This window comes from Hemitrygon akajei, chromosome 10 (genome assembly GCF_048418815.1).
Source record: "Hemitrygon akajei chromosome 10, sHemAka1.3, whole genome shotgun sequence".
Classification (NCBI taxonomy): domain Eukaryota; kingdom Metazoa; phylum Chordata; class Chondrichthyes; order Myliobatiformes; family Dasyatidae; genus Hemitrygon; species Hemitrygon akajei.
This window is the reverse complement of record NC_133133.1, coordinates 23,683,784-23,702,158: the sequence shown is the minus strand read 5'-3', so window position 1 is coordinate 23,702,158 and position 18,375 is coordinate 23,683,784. Positions and strand designations below refer to the sequence as shown.

The 18,375-nt window shown below is 42.6% G+C and overlaps 2 protein-coding genes across 5 annotated transcripts in view; one reads left to right on the top strand and one right to left on the bottom strand.

Annotated features, from left to right (window-relative positions):
- Positions 1–662, bottom strand: part of col4a5 (collagen, type IV, alpha 5 (Alport syndrome)) — a 291,046-nt gene extending 290,384 nt beyond the window's left edge. The window contains exon 1 of the mRNA XM_073057907.1: positions 234–662. Coding sequence (XP_072914008.1) covers positions 234–320 — 87 coding nt within the window. The 5' untranslated portion in view covers positions 321–662. The remainder of the gene's footprint in view (positions 1–233) is intronic.
- Positions 663–758: 96 nt separating this feature from the next.
- col4a6 (collagen, type IV, alpha 6) overlaps positions 759–18,375 on the top strand; it is a 409,162-nt gene continuing 391,545 nt past the window's right edge. For 2 of the 4 annotated variants that reach the window (XM_073057902.1, XM_073057904.1), the window contains exons 1-3: positions 1,122–1,235; positions 1,340–1,474; positions 1,644–1,692. In XM_073057902.1, the coding sequence (XP_072914003.1) occupies positions 1,464–1,474; positions 1,644–1,692 (60 nt within the window). In that variant the 5' untranslated portion in view covers positions 1,122–1,235; positions 1,340–1,463. Of the gene's footprint in view, positions 939–1,121; positions 1,236–1,339; positions 1,475–1,643; positions 1,693–18,375 lie in introns of those variants that run through there. The other 2 variants (XM_073057903.1, XM_073057906.1) reach the window with 2 other exon arrangements.

Below are 18,375 nucleotides of genomic sequence, written 5' to 3'. Positions count from 1 at the left end.
AGAGTCGGCTGTTAGTTCCCCATCGCCTTGCAGAAGTCAAATCAATACTGTCTTTTGCCATTTCAATGTGGTTCCTTGGCGCCGTTAGTAACACGCGATTCAAAATAGTAACGATTATACCCCCCAGTTAAATCGAAATAGTTCCCTTGACTCCTTTCAGCTGTTTCTCAATATCGTAGGTATGATCCTGGATACTTTTTCTTAAGTCTAGAAAGAACAGAAACGGTACTCACCGCCGCCTCAGAGTTCTTCACCCAAGTTGTTAGCAACGATAACGACAAGATTAGAGCAGGAAAGGTAAAATATTTTCCAAACTTCATTTTCTGGCTCTCGACAAGAGACTGATCAACTGACTAACTTTGCACATCCACGCATGTTCTATTTGGAAACGGGGAAAAAGAATAAAGCTGCTTAAAGCGCGAGAGAGAATAAAATCAAAGGAGCCTGTGAGAAACTCAGTGAGTGTGCTACATTTATCTGCTTCCTCTCTCTCTCTCTCTCTCTCCCTCCCTCCCTCTCCCTCTCAATCTACCTCTCTCTTTCACAAAATTTCTCTCTCTGTCCTCTCTCTAAGCAGCCCGGCACGCTCTCTGTCTCCAGAAATCTTCGGCAATCACGCAAAAAAAAAAATGATGCGTTCGAGGTGGAGGGAGTTGAGCAATAGATCAAATCACCTCGAAAAGGCAAATGGGACGTGACGCCCCGCCCCGTCACACAGCCGTCTTCAACAACCCCCTCCCTCCATCTCCTTTATTGTTTTTTTTTCCCGCACAACTTTGATTATTTTAGTGGACTGGGGGGCAAAAGTTTAGCAAACTTTCTTTGTGTGGAACTATTTTACTTTAGCGGTTATATTAAAAAACCTACACTAACGTTAGCAAGGAATTTGGACGCTGAGGGTGGCTTAGGGAAAATAGCTTGCTGATAATGATAAAGAAGTGAGTATAATCTGTTAAAACAATGTATTAAAACATCGGCTAACATCGTAGAACTAGTTACTTGGGCGTTCTGCTACTGCGGCTCTAATCGTACTAATACACTTGCTCCTATTTTTGGAGTGAGACTGTAATATGTTGTAAATTGGGAGGGGGGGTTCTTTCTAAAAGGTTGAGTATGAAGACTCCTCCCCCTTCCCCCCAGCACCTCTCGGAGTTGGAGAAATAAGGTTCCGCGTGTGTTCCGACTATACTCTCTCCTTGGCCGCGTACACGTTGCGTTTTAAATTAAATCGTGAGGTAGTTTATTCTTTAACCTATTTGGTGCGTCTTCCTTTTCGCTCCGTTATTTTGCAATTCAAATTCATGCTTTCTCTCCCCCCCCCCTCCCACCTCCCCTGAAGATGGTGCGTGGAGAGTCGGTGATCTTTCAATGACCGAGGGCAACACAATTCGATCGTTCCGAGGTGATCGCAAGGCATCCCTGAAATCTCCCGTTCAGCATCGGGAATTCCAACCTTCATCAAAATGAGCAGCGGGTGAGTGAAAATTCTGAGGAATCGAGCAAGCCTTGTTAGAAGCTTTCATTTAAACCTGCAGCCGTGCCGGAGTAAGAGCTACCTCGCTTATAACTGTGGAGGGTGCCCTGCTCTGTTCTGCAGCAGGTTCTGATGCTGTCTACTGAACCTTTTAAAACTTTCTTTTCAGAATTCTGCTAATCGTCCTGGGTTGCCTGGCTGCTGATCTTGTCCGAGCGGTGAGTTTATGTGGAGGACGGTTTTCTTACGTTTGAACGAGCTGTTCGTGATAAATGCTTCAACTGCATATTGTCTTGATTCCGGCAAGAATCCCCCCCCCCCCCCGTAAATACCAATTCTCTCAACCGCCTAAATTATACCCACAAGAAGTCTGTGAAACATGGCTTTCAAATTCTTTGTGATGTTATTGGTGTATCTAACCTCCATGGATAATTTTGAATATACAACAGCCGTGGTTGAGAATATGCTTTATTGATTGTGAGACATAATAATGTGATTTTTTTGTTTGTTAAAAAAATAATTTCAAATATTTTATGGAAAAAGGAAACTGCTTTGTTAAAGATCAAAGAAATTGAGCATATTTCTAATACTGCTTTGTGAACAGTTGTACCTGAGAGGTGAACTCTCTCAGGGGATTTTAAATAATCATTTAAAGGGTGGGTTCAGGTAAGGAGTTGATGGGGAAGTTATTTTTGTTAAAGAATTGCGCTGGAACAGTGTTGTTTGCCTTTTGGTTAAAAGCTGTCACTGGTGGGGTGTATTGACATTGGCAAGTTTACACTGGGTTAAAATCGTCAGCGTGCAGTTCTCAGAGTCATTCATTAATAGCAAGCCATGGGGTAAACCCTGCACCTGGGTGAGATTCCCATGGGAACACACTGGATAGAAATCAGTTTGACCACTGATTAAATACACAGGGAAGTGCACATATTCTAGTGTGCTGCCTGCTTATTAGGCAAGGATGAGTGACTATTATAACAGCCAATCAAATACTGAGAGTAATGGCCAGAGAACATACAATTGGGTTAGTCAGTCTGTCTCTCCCTCTCTGGAACCTGTTAGCAACAAGCGGAATGCTGTTAATTTTTTAATTTATCTAGGTACAGTGTGGAATAGGCCCTTCCAGCCCTTCGAGCTGTGGCACCCAGCAATCCCCAGTTTACACTAATCAGCATACCAACCGGAACATCTTTGGACTGTGGGAGTAAACTGGAGCACCAGGAGGAATCCCCATGCGGTGATGGGGAGAATGTACAGACTCCTTATAGGCAGGGGCGGGAATAAAACCTGGGTCGCCTGCGTTGTAAAGCATTGTGCTAACCACAATGCTACTGTGCCGCCCTCAGAAATCAGAGTCTTACGTGGTTATACCTGTCGCCATTTAATGGGCCAAAACATCAGTGTGACTATATATCAGGAGTTTCCAACTTGGGGTCCACTGACCCTTGCTTAATGGTATTGGTCCATGGCATAAAAAAGATGCCATACATTTTATTATCTGCAAGGTGCTTGAGTTGTCCTGAACAGAATGTGAAAGGCATCACCACGGGAGTGCAGCAGTTAGCATGACACTAGCACTGCCTGGGGCAGCAGAGTTCGGAGTTCAGTTATGGCGTCCTCCATAATGAAGGTATGCATTCTTCCTGTGAGTGCATGGGCTTCCTCCGGGTGTCCCGGTTTCCTCCCACTGTCCAAAGACACACCGGTTGGTGGGTTAATTCCTCATTGTAAACCGTCCTGTGATTAGGCCGAGATTAAATTGGTGGGTCGCTGAGCGGCACGTCTCGGTGGCTGGAAAGGTCTGTTCCACATTGAATCTCTAAATAAATAAATAAAATGTAAAAATAAGCTTTTCATTCCATTGAGGCATAAAGGGCTCTTTTTTTAACTTTGCATATTTTAATTGTCATGAGTAATGTATCTTAATAAACATGAGATACTGCAAAGCCTGGAAATCCAGAGTAAAACACACACACACACTATGCTGGAGGAACTCAATAGTTAGGCAGCATCTATGGAGAAGAATGAACAGTCGATTTTTTGAGCCAAGACCTGATGAAGGTCTTCCAGCATTTTGAGTGTGTTTATGTAACTCAATTCTGTTTTGCACTTTACGCTTTATAAGGAGTAAGATGACTTTCTGGGAATCCTCTTCCATAGACTATGTGTTATGCCAACAGCAACATGTCCCTCTGTTTCCTGCTGAGATTTGGCAGCTTGGCTCAGTCCGGAGATAGAAACTGACCCTTTGCCTTCTTTGTGTGGCTTTGCTTTACAGAGTGTAATGATTCAATTAACTGTGGCATCACAATCCTTATTAAGCAGTGCGGCCACTGTGAGTAATAGTTTATATACAGATTCATTTATTTATCATGGGCATCAAAACATGCAGCGAAACACAATATTTGTGTTAATGGCCAACTCACCCAAGGATGTGCTGGGGGCAGCTGGCAAGTGTTGCCACACGTTCCGGCACCAAAACAGCATGCCCACGACGCTCCGATCAACACAATGAAACAGAACATACAAAGTGACAAAGCAAGCAAAAACAACACAAATTAATCTGACCGTAAGCAATCAGGCTGTGATATTCATGAAATGCAGGGTTATTTCTCAGGTTAGGTTTGACTAAAAACAAATGTCAAATACCAGCTTTTTAGCATATTCACTAATTCACATGCGCCTGTCCATGTGAAAGACATGACGTCTTTAAGAATGGTGAATTCTAGGAGAATCAAGTGCTGTGTTACTTTTTCTCCTCTTCTGCAGGTAGTGATTGTGTTAAATACTTACATGGGCATTGGCCATCTCCAGGGTCAATGTTAGGCTGTGCGCCCAGGTGACGAATGCTGGCGGCTGATTTACTAGTCTCTGATAAGATCACTGATCAGTAATGGTGGACACAATGGCTGAGAGGCACTAAAACAAACGCTCTCCCACTTATATTGCGGTCATTGTTTGTGCACATTCAATGACTGGACCTGGAATTTACCTAGTCCCATGTGTCTCTGGTCAATAGAGGGAGGTACATTTACAGACAGAGGTCATCAGGCAAGGTTAATGTTCTGATACTAACTCATAGTCAGATCTGCTTTCTAAACAACCATTCATTAAGAACAAACACTCAATTGGTGTCAATAGTAGTTGATTTTAGCATATTTGTATGAATTGGTCTCATTTTCATACATTACCATAGTTTATTGTTGCTGCTTAGACTAACCCAGGAGAAACTTCCCCAGTAAAGGAATGTACTACTAGTAAGACGTCATGAATAAAATAGCAGTTACACAAGCTGATTATAGCTTAACAGTAACAAAATCAGTACTGCCATGAAAAATATTTGGTAGGTACAATGATTTCCATTTAAGATTGAATGTTGTAACTAGATAAACTCATATTTATATTGTTTGTATCTTAACATGTACATGGGTTTAATGTAGACAAATAAGTAGCTTTGCTTTTATGTGTTTTTAGTTATTTAAGAATAGACTTTAAGGATAATTATGTAAATATCGATTGCAATCGACAACAAACCAATGGGTTTTGTTATACAGAACATACAGATTAAAAATTGGCCCTTGGCCCATCTACCAGTGTCAGTGATAATGCTCCATTGAAGCCTCCTTCCATTTCTCTTTATCTGTTTCTGTCAATGTACACTCAGTGGCCACTTCATTAAGTACCTTGTGGCCACTGAGTGCATGTTCATCATGGTCTTCTGCTGTTGTAGCTCATCCATATCAAGGTTTGACATTCAGAGATGCTCTTCTGCACACCACTGTTGTAACACATGATTATTTGAGTTACTGTTGCCTTCCTGTCAGCTTGAAGCAGTCTGGCCATCATCCTCTGATGTCTCGCATTAATAAAATGTTTTCACCCACAGAATTGCTGCTCACTGGCTGCTTCTGTTTTTCACACAGTTCTCGGTAAACTTTAGAAATTGTTGTGCGTGAAAATCCCAGGAGATCAGCAGTTTCTGTGATACTCAAACCATCCCACCTGAGACCAACAAACATTCCATGCCCAAAGTCACTAGATCTTGTTTATTTCTCCATTCTGATGTTTGGTCTTGAGCATGTCTGTATGCTTTTATACGCTGAGATACTAACACAGGATATTTGCATTAATGAGCAGGTTTACAGATGCACCTAATAAAGCAACTACTGAGTGTATTTGTCTTTTCTAGCTGTCCCTTGAATGTATTTATGCTCAACAATATAGTCTTATTTTGAGATCTGCATCCTGATTGGTCACTGGGTAAGGAGATCCTCCTGTGTTCCCGAAGAGATTTATTGCTGCAGAGATGCTTAATGCTGAAGCTGTTCACACTGCTACCTCACAGATCCAGAAAGCTCTTCTATGATTTTAACCCTTGGCTCACTGTGGAGTTTGCAATTTCTCCCAGTGGTCATATGTATTTTCTCTAGTTGCTCCTGTTTCTGTAAGGATTTGTTGGTTGGCTGATTGGCAACTGTTAGCTTGTTTTTACCTCAGGTAAGTGGTAAAAGAATTAAAAAGGGGAATTGGGGGCTTGTGAGAGAGAGTAATTTGTAGGGCAACAGAGAAATAGGGAAGGTTGGGGGTGGGAGTTGAGACTGATGGGATTTTACTTTTGGGGACGGGCATTAGATTCCAATGGCTGAAAGGGCTCTGTATTGTATTAAATGCAAAAGGTTTTTTTTATCATGTGAGTTCATTGGTGTAGACTGTTCCATATCTCAAACTAAATTATAAGTGCTTGTTTCTTAACACCTCTGGATTCAGATGACAGCTTTAGTTTAAATCTTGACCCCTATGCATTTGCATGGAAAGATACAATCTCTTTTAGGATTTTATGAATGCAGGGTATTTACTATTTGCTTCACATTTAATCTGGGTGAGACTGCACAAAAGGCATTAGTTAACTATTTGACTGAGTTGGACTAATCACCATCACCGGAGCCCATGCTTTTAAAAATTTTTTTTCACACAGTTGTACTGCTCAGCAAAGGAAAATGTAGAGCATTTGGAATTCTGCTGAGGTCATTTGCAATGCTGTCTCTTCAAAAAAACTGAGAACTGAGTCAACAGGGACCCTTGTGATCCATCTGACCCAATCACATACAACAACAGACTGAATAAAGTTCAAACAAGATCTTGCACTTAAGATTGATGGTAAATTAAACCCTCAGTTTCACTGTAGCCTGTACCGTACTTTCAGATATCGATTCATGATTACATGAATTAGCTGAACCATTTGATTATATTCCAAACTGTAATTTACTTTTGGTCTCTGCCATGTTTAATAAAAAGGGAGGCAGACACCATGATCAAGTTCTACTGAAGCAAATGAGGTACCTTCATATAAACTAAGTGGGAAAATGCAGGCATTTATAATTTTAGAAAACGAGTGTCTAGTCTACCATTACACCACTCCCTCAGGTAGTGCAGGATTACAACATTTTCTGTTGAACAATGGAACACTGTTTCACCTCAGATAATCAGCGTGGGGTTAGGGAGGGATGGTAGAGTATGACAGGAGTAGAAAATGCCAGTATAAGTTGTACGTCACTGTCTTCACATTCCTCCGAGTGACCCTCAGCTAAAAGTGGGAGATGTTATTTATTTGCCCTTTTTTATAAAGGGAAAAGAAACTCAAAGATTAGTGGGGGAGAGGTGAGGAAAATGAAGGACTTATATAAAGTAATTCCTCAGTAAAAAAATAAAATGGTATTACTTACAATTGAATAACTAAACAAATGTAAATGACATTTTACGTAGAGGAAGTGCTAGATAACTAGCAGCAAAGGAATCTCATTGCAAACCAAATTATCTGGACATCGGTTTTGATGCCTTTAATTCTCTTGCAGTCATAGAAAAGTACAACACACAAACAGGCCATTCAGCCCATCTAGTCCGTGCCAAACCATTTAAACTGCCTAACCCTATCAACCTGCACCAGGACCATAGCCCTCCATACTCTTACTATCCGTGCACCTATCGAAACTTCTCTCACATCAAGCTCACGTGCACCACCTGTGTTGGCAGCTCGTTCCACAATTTCACGACCTTCCAAATGAAGAAGTTTCCTCTCATATTCCCCTTAAACTTCTCACCTTCCACCTTTAACCATGAACTCTGGTTATAGTCCCACCCAACTTCAGTGGAAAAAGCCTGCTTGCATTATCCCTCCTAATCTTGTATACTTCTATCAAATCTCCTCACAGTCTTCTACATTCCAAGGAAAAGTAGTGTAAATTGATGTATTATAATGACATGTACTGAGCTACAGTAAAAAATAAACTTTGTTTTACATGCTGTCTGTACAGATCATTACATTACATCAGTACTCTGAGGTAGTACAAGGGAAAACAATAACAGTTTGCAGAGCTGTCAGAGTTCCAGAGGAAGTACAGGCCCAGGAGAGAAAAAGGGGCACAGCCATTTCTAGGTAGATTTTGAGGTCAAGAGTCCATACTTGGGGAATGTTGGTAGTCGTATAACAGGGGAATAAAAGCTGTCCTTGAGCCTGGTAGTAGGTGCTTACAGGCTTTTGCCTAATGGGAGGCAGGAAGAAAAGATATGTACAGGGTGGGTGGGATCTACTTTACCAAGGGAGTGAGAAGTGTAGGCAGAGTCGATGGAGGGGAGTTCAGTTTCCATGATGTGCTGGGCTCTGCCCACAACTCTCTGCAGTCGCTCGCAGTCATGGACAGAGCGGTTGCTGTACCAAGCTGTGATGTGTGTGGAGAGGATGCCTCCTTTGGTACATTGATCAGAAACAGAAAGGGGACAACCCAAATTTCTTCAGCTTTTTGAGGAAGTAAGGGTGGGGCACTCTTTCTTGGCCATGTCGACTATGTGGTTGGAATCAGGTCAGTCTTTTAGTGATGTTAACATTGAGGAGCTTGAAACCTTCAGCCGCCTTGATCTCAGCATAACTGGTGTCACCAGGAGTGGGTACGCCTCACCCCAACCTCCCTATTTCCGGGTTAATGACCAGCTGTTTGGTTTTGCTGACTTGAGGTTGTTGTCATAACACCATCCCATTAGGCTCCTTATTTCCTTCCTGTACTCTGACCCATCATCATTTGAGATTCAATCTACCACGATGCTGTCTTCTGCAAACTAGTAGATGGAGTTAGAGTAGAAGCTGGCCATGGCATTAGGTCTGTACAGTGAGTAAAGTAGGGGGTGGGGCAATAGTGTTGTGGATAATTATGGCAGAAATATTGCTGCCTATCCTTACTGATAGTGGTCTGTTGGTCAGGAAATCAAAGGTCTAGTTCCAAAGGGAGGTGCTGAGGCACAGATCAAGGAGTTTGGAAATGAGTTTGCATGAAATATGGTATTAAAGGTGGGGCTGTAGTCTAATGTAGTGTTCGTTATTGTCCAAATGAGAGTTGCGTTAGGGAGATGGCATTCGCTGTGGACCTGTTTTGGCAGTGGACAGATTACTGAGGGTCAAGGTTATGCCATGACCAGCCCCAAAATGCACTTCATGATGGAGGATGTCTGAGCCTCTGGGCTGTAGTCGTTAAGGCACACTACCTTATATTTCTTACGACAACACACACAAAATGCTGGTGGAACACAGCAGGCCAGGCAGCACGAAGGGTCTCGGCCCGAAACGTCGACGGCGCTTCTCCCTATAGATGCTGCCTGGCCTGCTGTGTTCCACCAGCATTTTGTGTGTGTTGTTGTTTGAATTTCCAGCATCTGCAGATTTCCTCGTGTTTGCTCTTATATTTCTTAGTTCATTTTCCTTCATAGTGTTTGTTTGACCTGCTGTGTTCCTCCGGCAGTTTGCTACACCTGATTCCAGCATTGCAGTCTTTTGTGTCTCCAATTGGATAATTTCTTTTAATGTTTACAAGTCAAATAATCAAAATATGTAATTAGAAGCCTTTTTAAAATAATACTCAATGTCCTCAGCAGTCGGGCAGCATCTACGGGAGGACTGTGAACAGTTGACAGTTCGGGCTGAGACCTTTCATCAAGATCGTCAACAGAGTCCCGATGAAGGGTCTCAGTCCAAAACAGCAACTGTTTATTCTCTTCCATAACTGCTGCCTGACTTGTCGAGTTCCTCCAGCCAAGATTCCCAGCATTTGCAGAATCTCTTGTGTTAGTGGTCGGTGTCCTATAGTATTGAGGAAAGTTCAGTTTTTGAGTGATGGAGTGTGGTATTAGCAGGATGCAGACATAGTCACTACCCCATTTTTTAAGCGTAAGAGATTTTGTTGATTTTTTTGTTTATAAAACTTCATGTCATGCTGCAATAACCCTGTTTCATCAGTGGGGGCACTGCAGACAGCCGCCGCATGTAGGTGTAATAATACGTATAACCTCAACTTCAACCAGCTAAGTAACATGAATATGAATGCACCGATTTATTTTTGTAAAAAAAATCTAAAAGCCAGGAGATATTCATTATTCTTAGCTTGCAGAAATTGTGCATTGTATAAGCTGCTGGTTAAAGTGGTAAGAGAGTAATTTGGTTATGGAGAGGGTAAATTGAAATCACAAAACTAAATAAATATTTAGTACAGAAGAGGCCATTCAGCCCATTGGTCCAGCCAGAAACTATGCACAATTCTGCAGGCTATCACAGTTCAAGGACTCATCTTATACTTCTATATGTGCTGAGGGGTTTGGCCTCCATGTATTTAGGAAGGGAGTTTGAAATGCTCCCATTTTTATTGCATTGAATCATTTTATTCAATTTCCCTGTAACCATCTATCAATGAATTAAATCTATTTTCTTCATTATTGGCCTGTCTGCTTTACCCAGTCTGGCCTGAACATAATGTTATACACCTCCATGAAGTCACTCCTCAGTCTTCTCAATTCCAAATAGAACAATTCCAGTCTCTCATAGAGTCATAGAGCACCTCAGCACAGAAACGGACTGTTCAGCCCATCCGGTGAATGCAAACTATTACTCTGCCTAGTCCCATCGACCTGCCCCTGCACTATGGCCCTCCATACCACTTTCACTCAAATTTCTCTTAAATGTTGAAAATGAACCCACACCCAGCACTTTCACTGGCAGCGCATTCCATATTCTCACTGCCTTCGGAGTGAAGAAGTTCCTCAAAGCTATCATTTCCAGCCCTGGAAATATCCTGATAAATCTCCTGTGCATGCTTATCTAGCTCCTCCCTGTCGCGCAGTGACCGGAGTTCCACATGGTGCTTTATCTGGGTTTGGTTAATATCTTACATGGTCCTAGTCTGGCACATCCTCTCTTTTACTGTGATCTGAGTATCCTGTGCACCCTCACAGCTGCTTCTGTGTCTAACTGCATGATAATATCTTGCAGTCTGGTTAATTTTCATATCCCGTAGAATCATCAAGATGATATTCAGCAGACAGCAGATCGGAAATCTTTCTTTTCCACCCTACTCCTACACTTTATGGTTGATTTATTCAGAGAACTTAGAATGATCTCAAAGATTTTCACACTTTCTTTGTACGATAAGATCAGCTTTATTTGTCACATGTGCAGAGAACCATACAGTGAAATGTGGTGTGGGTGTCAAATCAAATTAGTGAGGATTGCGCTGGGCAGCCTGCAAATGTTACCATGCATCCGGTGCCAATATAGCCTGTCCACAACTCACCAGCCCTAACCATACGTCTTTGGAATGTGGGATGAAACAGGAACAACCGGAGGAAACCCTCATGGTCACGGGGAGAACGTACAGATCCGTTACAGACAGTGGTTGGTACTAAACCACAATTGTACTTACACTGGAAGTTCCTTCCCTGCTTGGCAAGGGGCCAGAATATTCTACATCAACCTGAGCACTTGCGGGTATTTTATGCACGCTTGGTTTAGGCACAGCTGGCCTTACGAGGGTGTTCCTAACCTGTACAGCAAAAGCTTGACCTTGGCCCTGGCAACCTCTCGGGTTGGGTGGGGGCAAGGGGATAGAGAGGATGGGGTGTTGGTCGGATGGGTTAAGTGCTTTTGATTAGGGTTTGGTTATCACCGCTGTCTGTACGGAGTTTGCATGTTCTCCCCATGACAACATTGGTGCCCTTACTAATTGAGCAAATCAAGTAATCAAGGCCCTTTACTCTACAACTTGTTGTGGGCATGTATGTTGGCGCTGGAAGTGTGGCGATACTTGCCGGCGATCCCTATCACATCATAAGTGATGAATGTAAATGACACATTTCACTGAACGTTTCGATGTTTCGGTGTGCATGTGACAAATAAAACTAATCTCTTCAAGGCATGACCAGGTTTGCACTTTTGTGATGTGGAGAAGCGAGAGGCTGGCAGGCGGTAGGTGGAAAAGGCAAAGGGCCGAAGAAGAAGAAGGACTCTAATAGGAGAGGAAAGTGGACAACGGGAGAAAAGGAAGCTTCTCACTTTATCTCTCCTCTCCCACTCACCTAGTTTCAACCTTCACTTGCCAGCCCATATTCTTCCCTTCCTTCCACCATCTTATTCTGGCATCTTCCCCCCTCCTTTCCAGTCCTGATGAAGGGTCTTGGCCCAAAAGGTTGACTGTTCATTCCTTCCCATTGAATATGAAAGTATTATGTCTCTTCCCTTGCTGAAGTCTGGAGAACTTGGGAATAGCTTCCCATATCCTTAACACTGCATTTGCCATCTGTTCATAAAGATGCTACTAAAACTGGCACTAAAGCACTGATGGGCTTCCTGTTTCATGTCCAGCTGGAACCTGCTAAGTCGATGGCAGTGGGTCTAATTGATTCTATGTGGTAGGATTTAGTGACATAATTACTTTCCCAGTAACATTAATGAGCTGGTCTGGCTAGTCATTCTTGTGTATCGCAAATCTTTGTGTTTGAAGTAGCCCTGAATACTAAATGGATTCTGCTGATCACTCCATTCAAAAGAAGCACTGCTAAGAGTCATCTCTGTAAAATACGCAATGTGTGTCAATTACTTTGTCAAATAAACAGCCCTGTAAGTAAGCTTGGCTTCATTGTCATAAAATCATTGATTAGTCATCATCATTAAGTGCCGTGTCATATGACGTAGCCGATCATGGTCTGTTCGTGACCGTGATTGTTTTTGGCAAATGTTTCTACAGAAGTGGTTTGCCATTGCCTTCTTCTGGGCAGTGTCTTTACAAGATGGGTGACCCCAGCTATTATCTATACTCTTCAGAGATTGTCTGTCTGGCATCAGTGGTCGCATAACCAAGATTTGTGATATGCACCAGCTGCTCGTATAATCATTCAGCCACTGTTCCCATAGCTTCACATGACCATGACTGAGGGCTAAGCAGGTGATATACCTTGTCCAAGGGCGACCTGCAGGCTAGCAGACAGAAGGAGTACATTACATCTCCTTTGGTTGAGATGTATCTCCACCCTGCCACCTGTACTATATCTGTTAGAAGTATATTGTCCATGGATCATCACCTTGTCGTGGTGGACAGGCTTGTGAGTTCCTGAGATCCCAAGAGTGATGCCATCTGGAGTTTAGCTCCTGGTAGGGTCACCTATGCTGGTAAGGTAAAGGGGGAGGTTCCAGCAAAAGAGCAATTCATCCAAGAGCTTAATAGTGGAACTGGCAGTGTTGCAAGGACGTGGCGATGGGACAAACCCAAGTGCTGAACACAGGTGCGGAGGCCGAGTCAGGAGGCGTTATGGTCGTAGCGAGCATGGGACGGGTGCCAAGGGAGTCTTTACCCAGAGTCTTGGTCTTCGTAGAGAATTCAGGAATGATGCTAGACTTAGAACTGATAGTCCTAAGAACCATGGAACAAGGTTACTCATACACAAGTTGACCAATGAACTGACAGCTCCTTGTTGTGCTCACAGGGTTTTTATACTGCATTTGCTGATGGAAGACAGGTGTTTGTAGTTAGTGGAACCCGAGAATGATTGGAACTAAACGAGATGATTGAGGCCCAATTCCTGAGGTAAATAGCCAGGTGGGTGCTTGCCAGAAGGGACCATGACAGGCAGAAGATGATGACAAGTCACGGCATCAGTGAAGGCGGAGGAAGTCTGTAGCAGCAAATTGCGCCCAGTCATTTTGCATTCCATGCCTCTGGACCCTGAGCCTGATCCGTCAAGGACCGCGTCCATGCTTCAACCTCCCTATGTTAAACAAAGTGACGCACAGGCGTTCTCCATTAAAGGAATAACCCCCTAGGTTGGAGAACATCATACTGGACTTGAATGATCTCACTATTGACATCTATGAGAAGTAATGATTCCTTCAGGATTCTACAAATGGGATTACACAAAAGCCATGTAGATCTTGTCACCCTGGGACAACTAGCCTCTATTTGCCATGATGATCACTTGAAGGAAGTTTTTGAATGGGGGCAGTAATATTGCACACCCACTTACTTTTTGGATTCTGCAGTTGTGCAGCGGCTTCCTGCTGATGAACGTTTGCTTTGATGTTTTTCACAGCCGAACAGCTGAGGTTCTCTGGCGATTCCGGATTGGCAGCAGGTGCACCTTAACCCTCTGTGTGTTGCAGAGAACATCGAATGGGAGACGATAAATATGGATTCACTTTCTGGCTCTTTTTGTGAGCCTCGTGTGTGATCTTTTATTGTGTGTTGTTCTGGTCACTTACAGGAAAGATACTAATAGGATTGAAAGGGTACTGAAAAAAATTACAAGGATGTTGCTAAGAACTGACGACCTGAGTTATAAGGAAAAATTAAATAGGTTAGGACCTTTTTTCCCAGGAGAACTACTAAATCTGGTCTTAAACATTTTTATATTCTTCAAGGGATTCTTTCAAACCCAGCATCCTAAAAGTGATGTCTGCTTTTTTCTTCATCCTGACCAGAACTCAATATCTCTTGTCCACTAGGGTTCACTGTACTTGTAATGTTTAGCCTTCACCCTAATAGGACAGTGCTCGCCCTGGGTACTTGATATAACCTCTTTCAAAGCCTCCCACTTTCCAACTGTTCCTTTGCCTTTAAGTAGTTAACCAATTAACCCCAGCTAGATCGTACCTCATACCCTCAAAGTTGCCCTTGCACCAATTCAGTTCTTTAACCTGTGGAGCTGATCTATCCTTTTCTATAACTATATTAAAACTGATAGTACTAAATCAAAGTGCTCCTCAACTGCCACTTTACTTACTTGACCCACTGTTTTCCCCAAGGGGAAGTCCAGTATTGCTGCTTTCCAAACAGACTCCTCTGTATCTGGAGCTCCCAACCTGGGGCCCATGGACCTTTCTATTCTTTGTAGGGATCCATGGCATAAAAAAAGGTTGGGGTCCCCTGCTCTATATGTTGTGTGAGGAAACTGTCTTGGATGCATGCCACAAGTTCCACCCCATCTGGGTTCTTTGTACTCTGGGTGGCTGCCACAAATACTACCCTTACAATGACTTGTAATTTCTCATCACATTTGCTCAAGTTCTAGCTGATTATTAGGGATGTCTCTAATATCTCCCTGGAACTTCAGTAAGGTCTATACTACTCCTGAGGATTACACATTTTAAGACTCTCTCTGATCAGTGACACAGAGACCCTTTTTGGGCGGATCACCCTTTGGTCTGGCCTGTTGATTTAAACTGATGATACGAGAGCAGAACACTGAGGGAATCTTGGATTCTAGGATTTATATGCTTTGAAAATCTATCTTGGTATTTAATTACTTGCCTGAGGAGGCAAAAGCTATCCAGATTAGTGCTGCTTCTCTGTCTGCACGCTGAGAGATGACAAAGCTTTAATCTACAAACTGCTATTTTCACCAATAAGCTTATATTATTGCAGGTGCTACAGGTGCTCAGTAGACTGAAGAAGGCAGTTCTGAAAAGTAGGACTGGAGACAAGAGGGGAACATTGATAATGGACTCAATATAAATGAACTGGAGCCCTGATTAAAGGTCTGGAACCCCAATTCAGGGGCTGGATCTCCAAATCAATGTTCATCTTAAGTATTTTTTCTTTACAACAGAGTCAAAATGCACTTACAGCCTTCAGAACAGGGGCTCCCAGCCTTTTTTATGCCATGGATCAGTACCATTAAGCAAGGAGTTGATGGACTCTAGTTTGGGAACCCCTGCTTTAGACCATAATTTTATGATCATAGGACATTGGAGTAGAATTAGGCCATTTGGCCCTTCATGTCTGCTCCACCATTCTATCATTGATGATTTATTTTCCCTGTCAACCCCATTCTCCTGCCTTCGCCATGATGTACCTGTCCACCCCGTACTTTCCTCACTATGCAGTCAGGACTGCACGGGCAGATTCTCTAAACTCTGGAATTCCCTCTGGATCATTCTGAATCTTTACCTCTCTTTGTTTCTTTAGCAAACATCTTAAGACCCATCTCTACGGCAAGCCTTTGGTTAAATATATTCAATGCTGAATATGCAAGCATTCCATTGTATGGAATTTTTGCAATAATGCTGTTCTGATTGTCCTGTCACATTTTTCCCGCTGATCCAATTAAATCCCTCAGTATCTGAATCTGATCTTATCTGCTTCACTTAGCCCCCCTTAGATCTTAATCTTTCATTCTGTACCCACATGGCTGTCTTATATTTCTCTCTTTCCTTTATGCTCCTATCTCTGACTTATTGCATTGAGTAGCCTCTCCCTTTACCCCTGTTTCTAAGTGAAATGAGTCCAAATTTATATGATTGCCCACAGGCTTGCTTCAATTTATTTAGTGTGGAGTGAGCACTTACTTCCCTTTTGCTAACCAACCAGTCTGTGTTCTGAGATTAACATGGGTTTCATTGGCCCCTCAGAATCAGAATCAAGCATTTTTATCACTGTCTTGTATGATGTGCAATGTGTTGTTTTGCAGCAGCAGTACAGTGAAAAGACATGATATTACATTACAAAATAAATGAATAATATAAAAGCAAAGGAAAAATGAGGCCATATACACAAGAAATTCTTCAGATGCTGGCAATCCAGAGGATCTCTTGTGTTGCTCTGGATTTCCCGCATCTGCAGAATCTCTTGTGTTGCGATTTGCTGCTCCACTGTGAAGTTTCTTCGAAGAATGCCTACCCTGAAAAAGATTAAATCTTCTCTTCAGGAACTCAGTGAGACTTCTCCCCCACCTTCTTATTTTGGCTTCTTCTACCATCATGATGAAGGGACCCTCTCTCAAACGTTGAATGTTTATTCCCTTCTATAGCTGCTGTCTGACCTGCTGAGTTGCTCCAGCATTTTGGAATAATGAGGTAGTGTTCAGGATTCTTTGCCTATTCAGAAATCTGACAATGGAGGGGAAGAAGCTGTGCCTAAATCATTGAGTGTTGGTCTACAGGCTTCTGTACCTCCTCCCTGATAATAATAACGAGAAGAAAGCATGTCCTGAATGGTGAGGACATCAACAAGTACAGAAGAATTGAGGTAATTGATCCGCCAAGTTCATGGTGTTAGAGTGGACCTCCAACTTGGGCACTTCTAGACAATACTAGCCCTCACAGACAGGGCTGAGCAAGTTACCTAAAGCTGGGTCACTTGAACACTCTTCTCCAATCCTCTTAAAATGCAGGAGATAAAATAGCTGGATTGGAGATACTGCGAGAATACAGAAGCTTCTGCCTGACTTCCCATTTTGTTGTTCTGTAATTCAGCTCGATCTATCCTCTGAAGTATTTGCCAACTTTTCAGACAGTGCTGGATAGATCAAGATCTCATTGTTTTGTGGAGGCTCTACAGGACACCATCCTACAGGCTTGGCTGCATTAAATCACACACTTGTCGTTAATTTCTTTGAACTGGTGAGGCAATAACTATGCTACAGGGATAGTGACACCAAGTTTTCATTCAAAAAGCTCAGTGAAATGTTTGTTTGAAACAAAGATATTTTGTTCTGACAACAGGACATCAACCTGAAACATTAATTCTGCTTCACTCTCCATGGATGTTGTCTGAGCTGCTATGTACTTCGAAATTTTCTGTTTCTTTGCATCTGCAAAATTTTGTTTTTTGATTGCTACAGAAAGTAGTGGATACGTCCCAGTACCATCAAGGTTAAAACCCTCTCAACCTTTGAGTACTTGTTGCAGGAAAACAGCATCCATCATCAGGGACCCCACCACCCAGGTCATGCTCTCTTCCCACTGCTGCCATCAGGAAGAAGGTACAGGAGGCTCAGGATTTGCACCACCAGGTTCTGGAACAGTTATTACCCCTTAACCATCAGGCTCTTCTACCAAGGGGGATAAGACTATCAGACCATAAGACATAAGAGCAGAATTAGGCCATCTGGTCCATTGAGTCTGCTCCGCCATTCAATCATGACTAATCCCTTTTTAAAAATCTCCTCCTCAACCCCAGTTCCCGGTCTTCTCCCCGTAACCTTTGGTGCTATGTCCAGTCGAGAACCTATCAATCTCTGCCTTTAATACATCCAGCAGCCGGGTCTCCACAGCTGCATGTGGCAACAAATTCCACAAATTCACCACCCTTTGGCTAAAGAAATTTGTCCACATCTCAACTTCACTTGTCCCATCACTGAATTGTTTCCACAACCTAGGGACTCAGTTTCAAGGACTCTTCAGGTCATGCTCTCATATTTATTGCTTATTTACTTATTACTATTAATATTCTTTTGTATTTGCACAGTTTCTTGTCTTTTGCACACTGGCTGTCCGTCCTGTTGGTGCATTCTTTCATTGATTCTGTTATGGGTATTCGATTTATTGAGTAGCCCACAAACAATAAATCTCAAGGTTGTGTATAGTGACATATATGTACTTTGATAATAACTTTATTTTGAGCTTTGAACAGTTCAAAACCCAGGTACATGGACTTTCATGTGGAATCCTATTCAGAGATCAGTGCATAAGAACAAAAAAGTGATGGATACAGCCCGGTGCATCACAGCCATCACTGAGCACATTTACAAGGAACGCTGGCACAAGAAAGCAACATCCATCATCAAGGAGCCACGTCATACAGGCCATGTACTCTTCT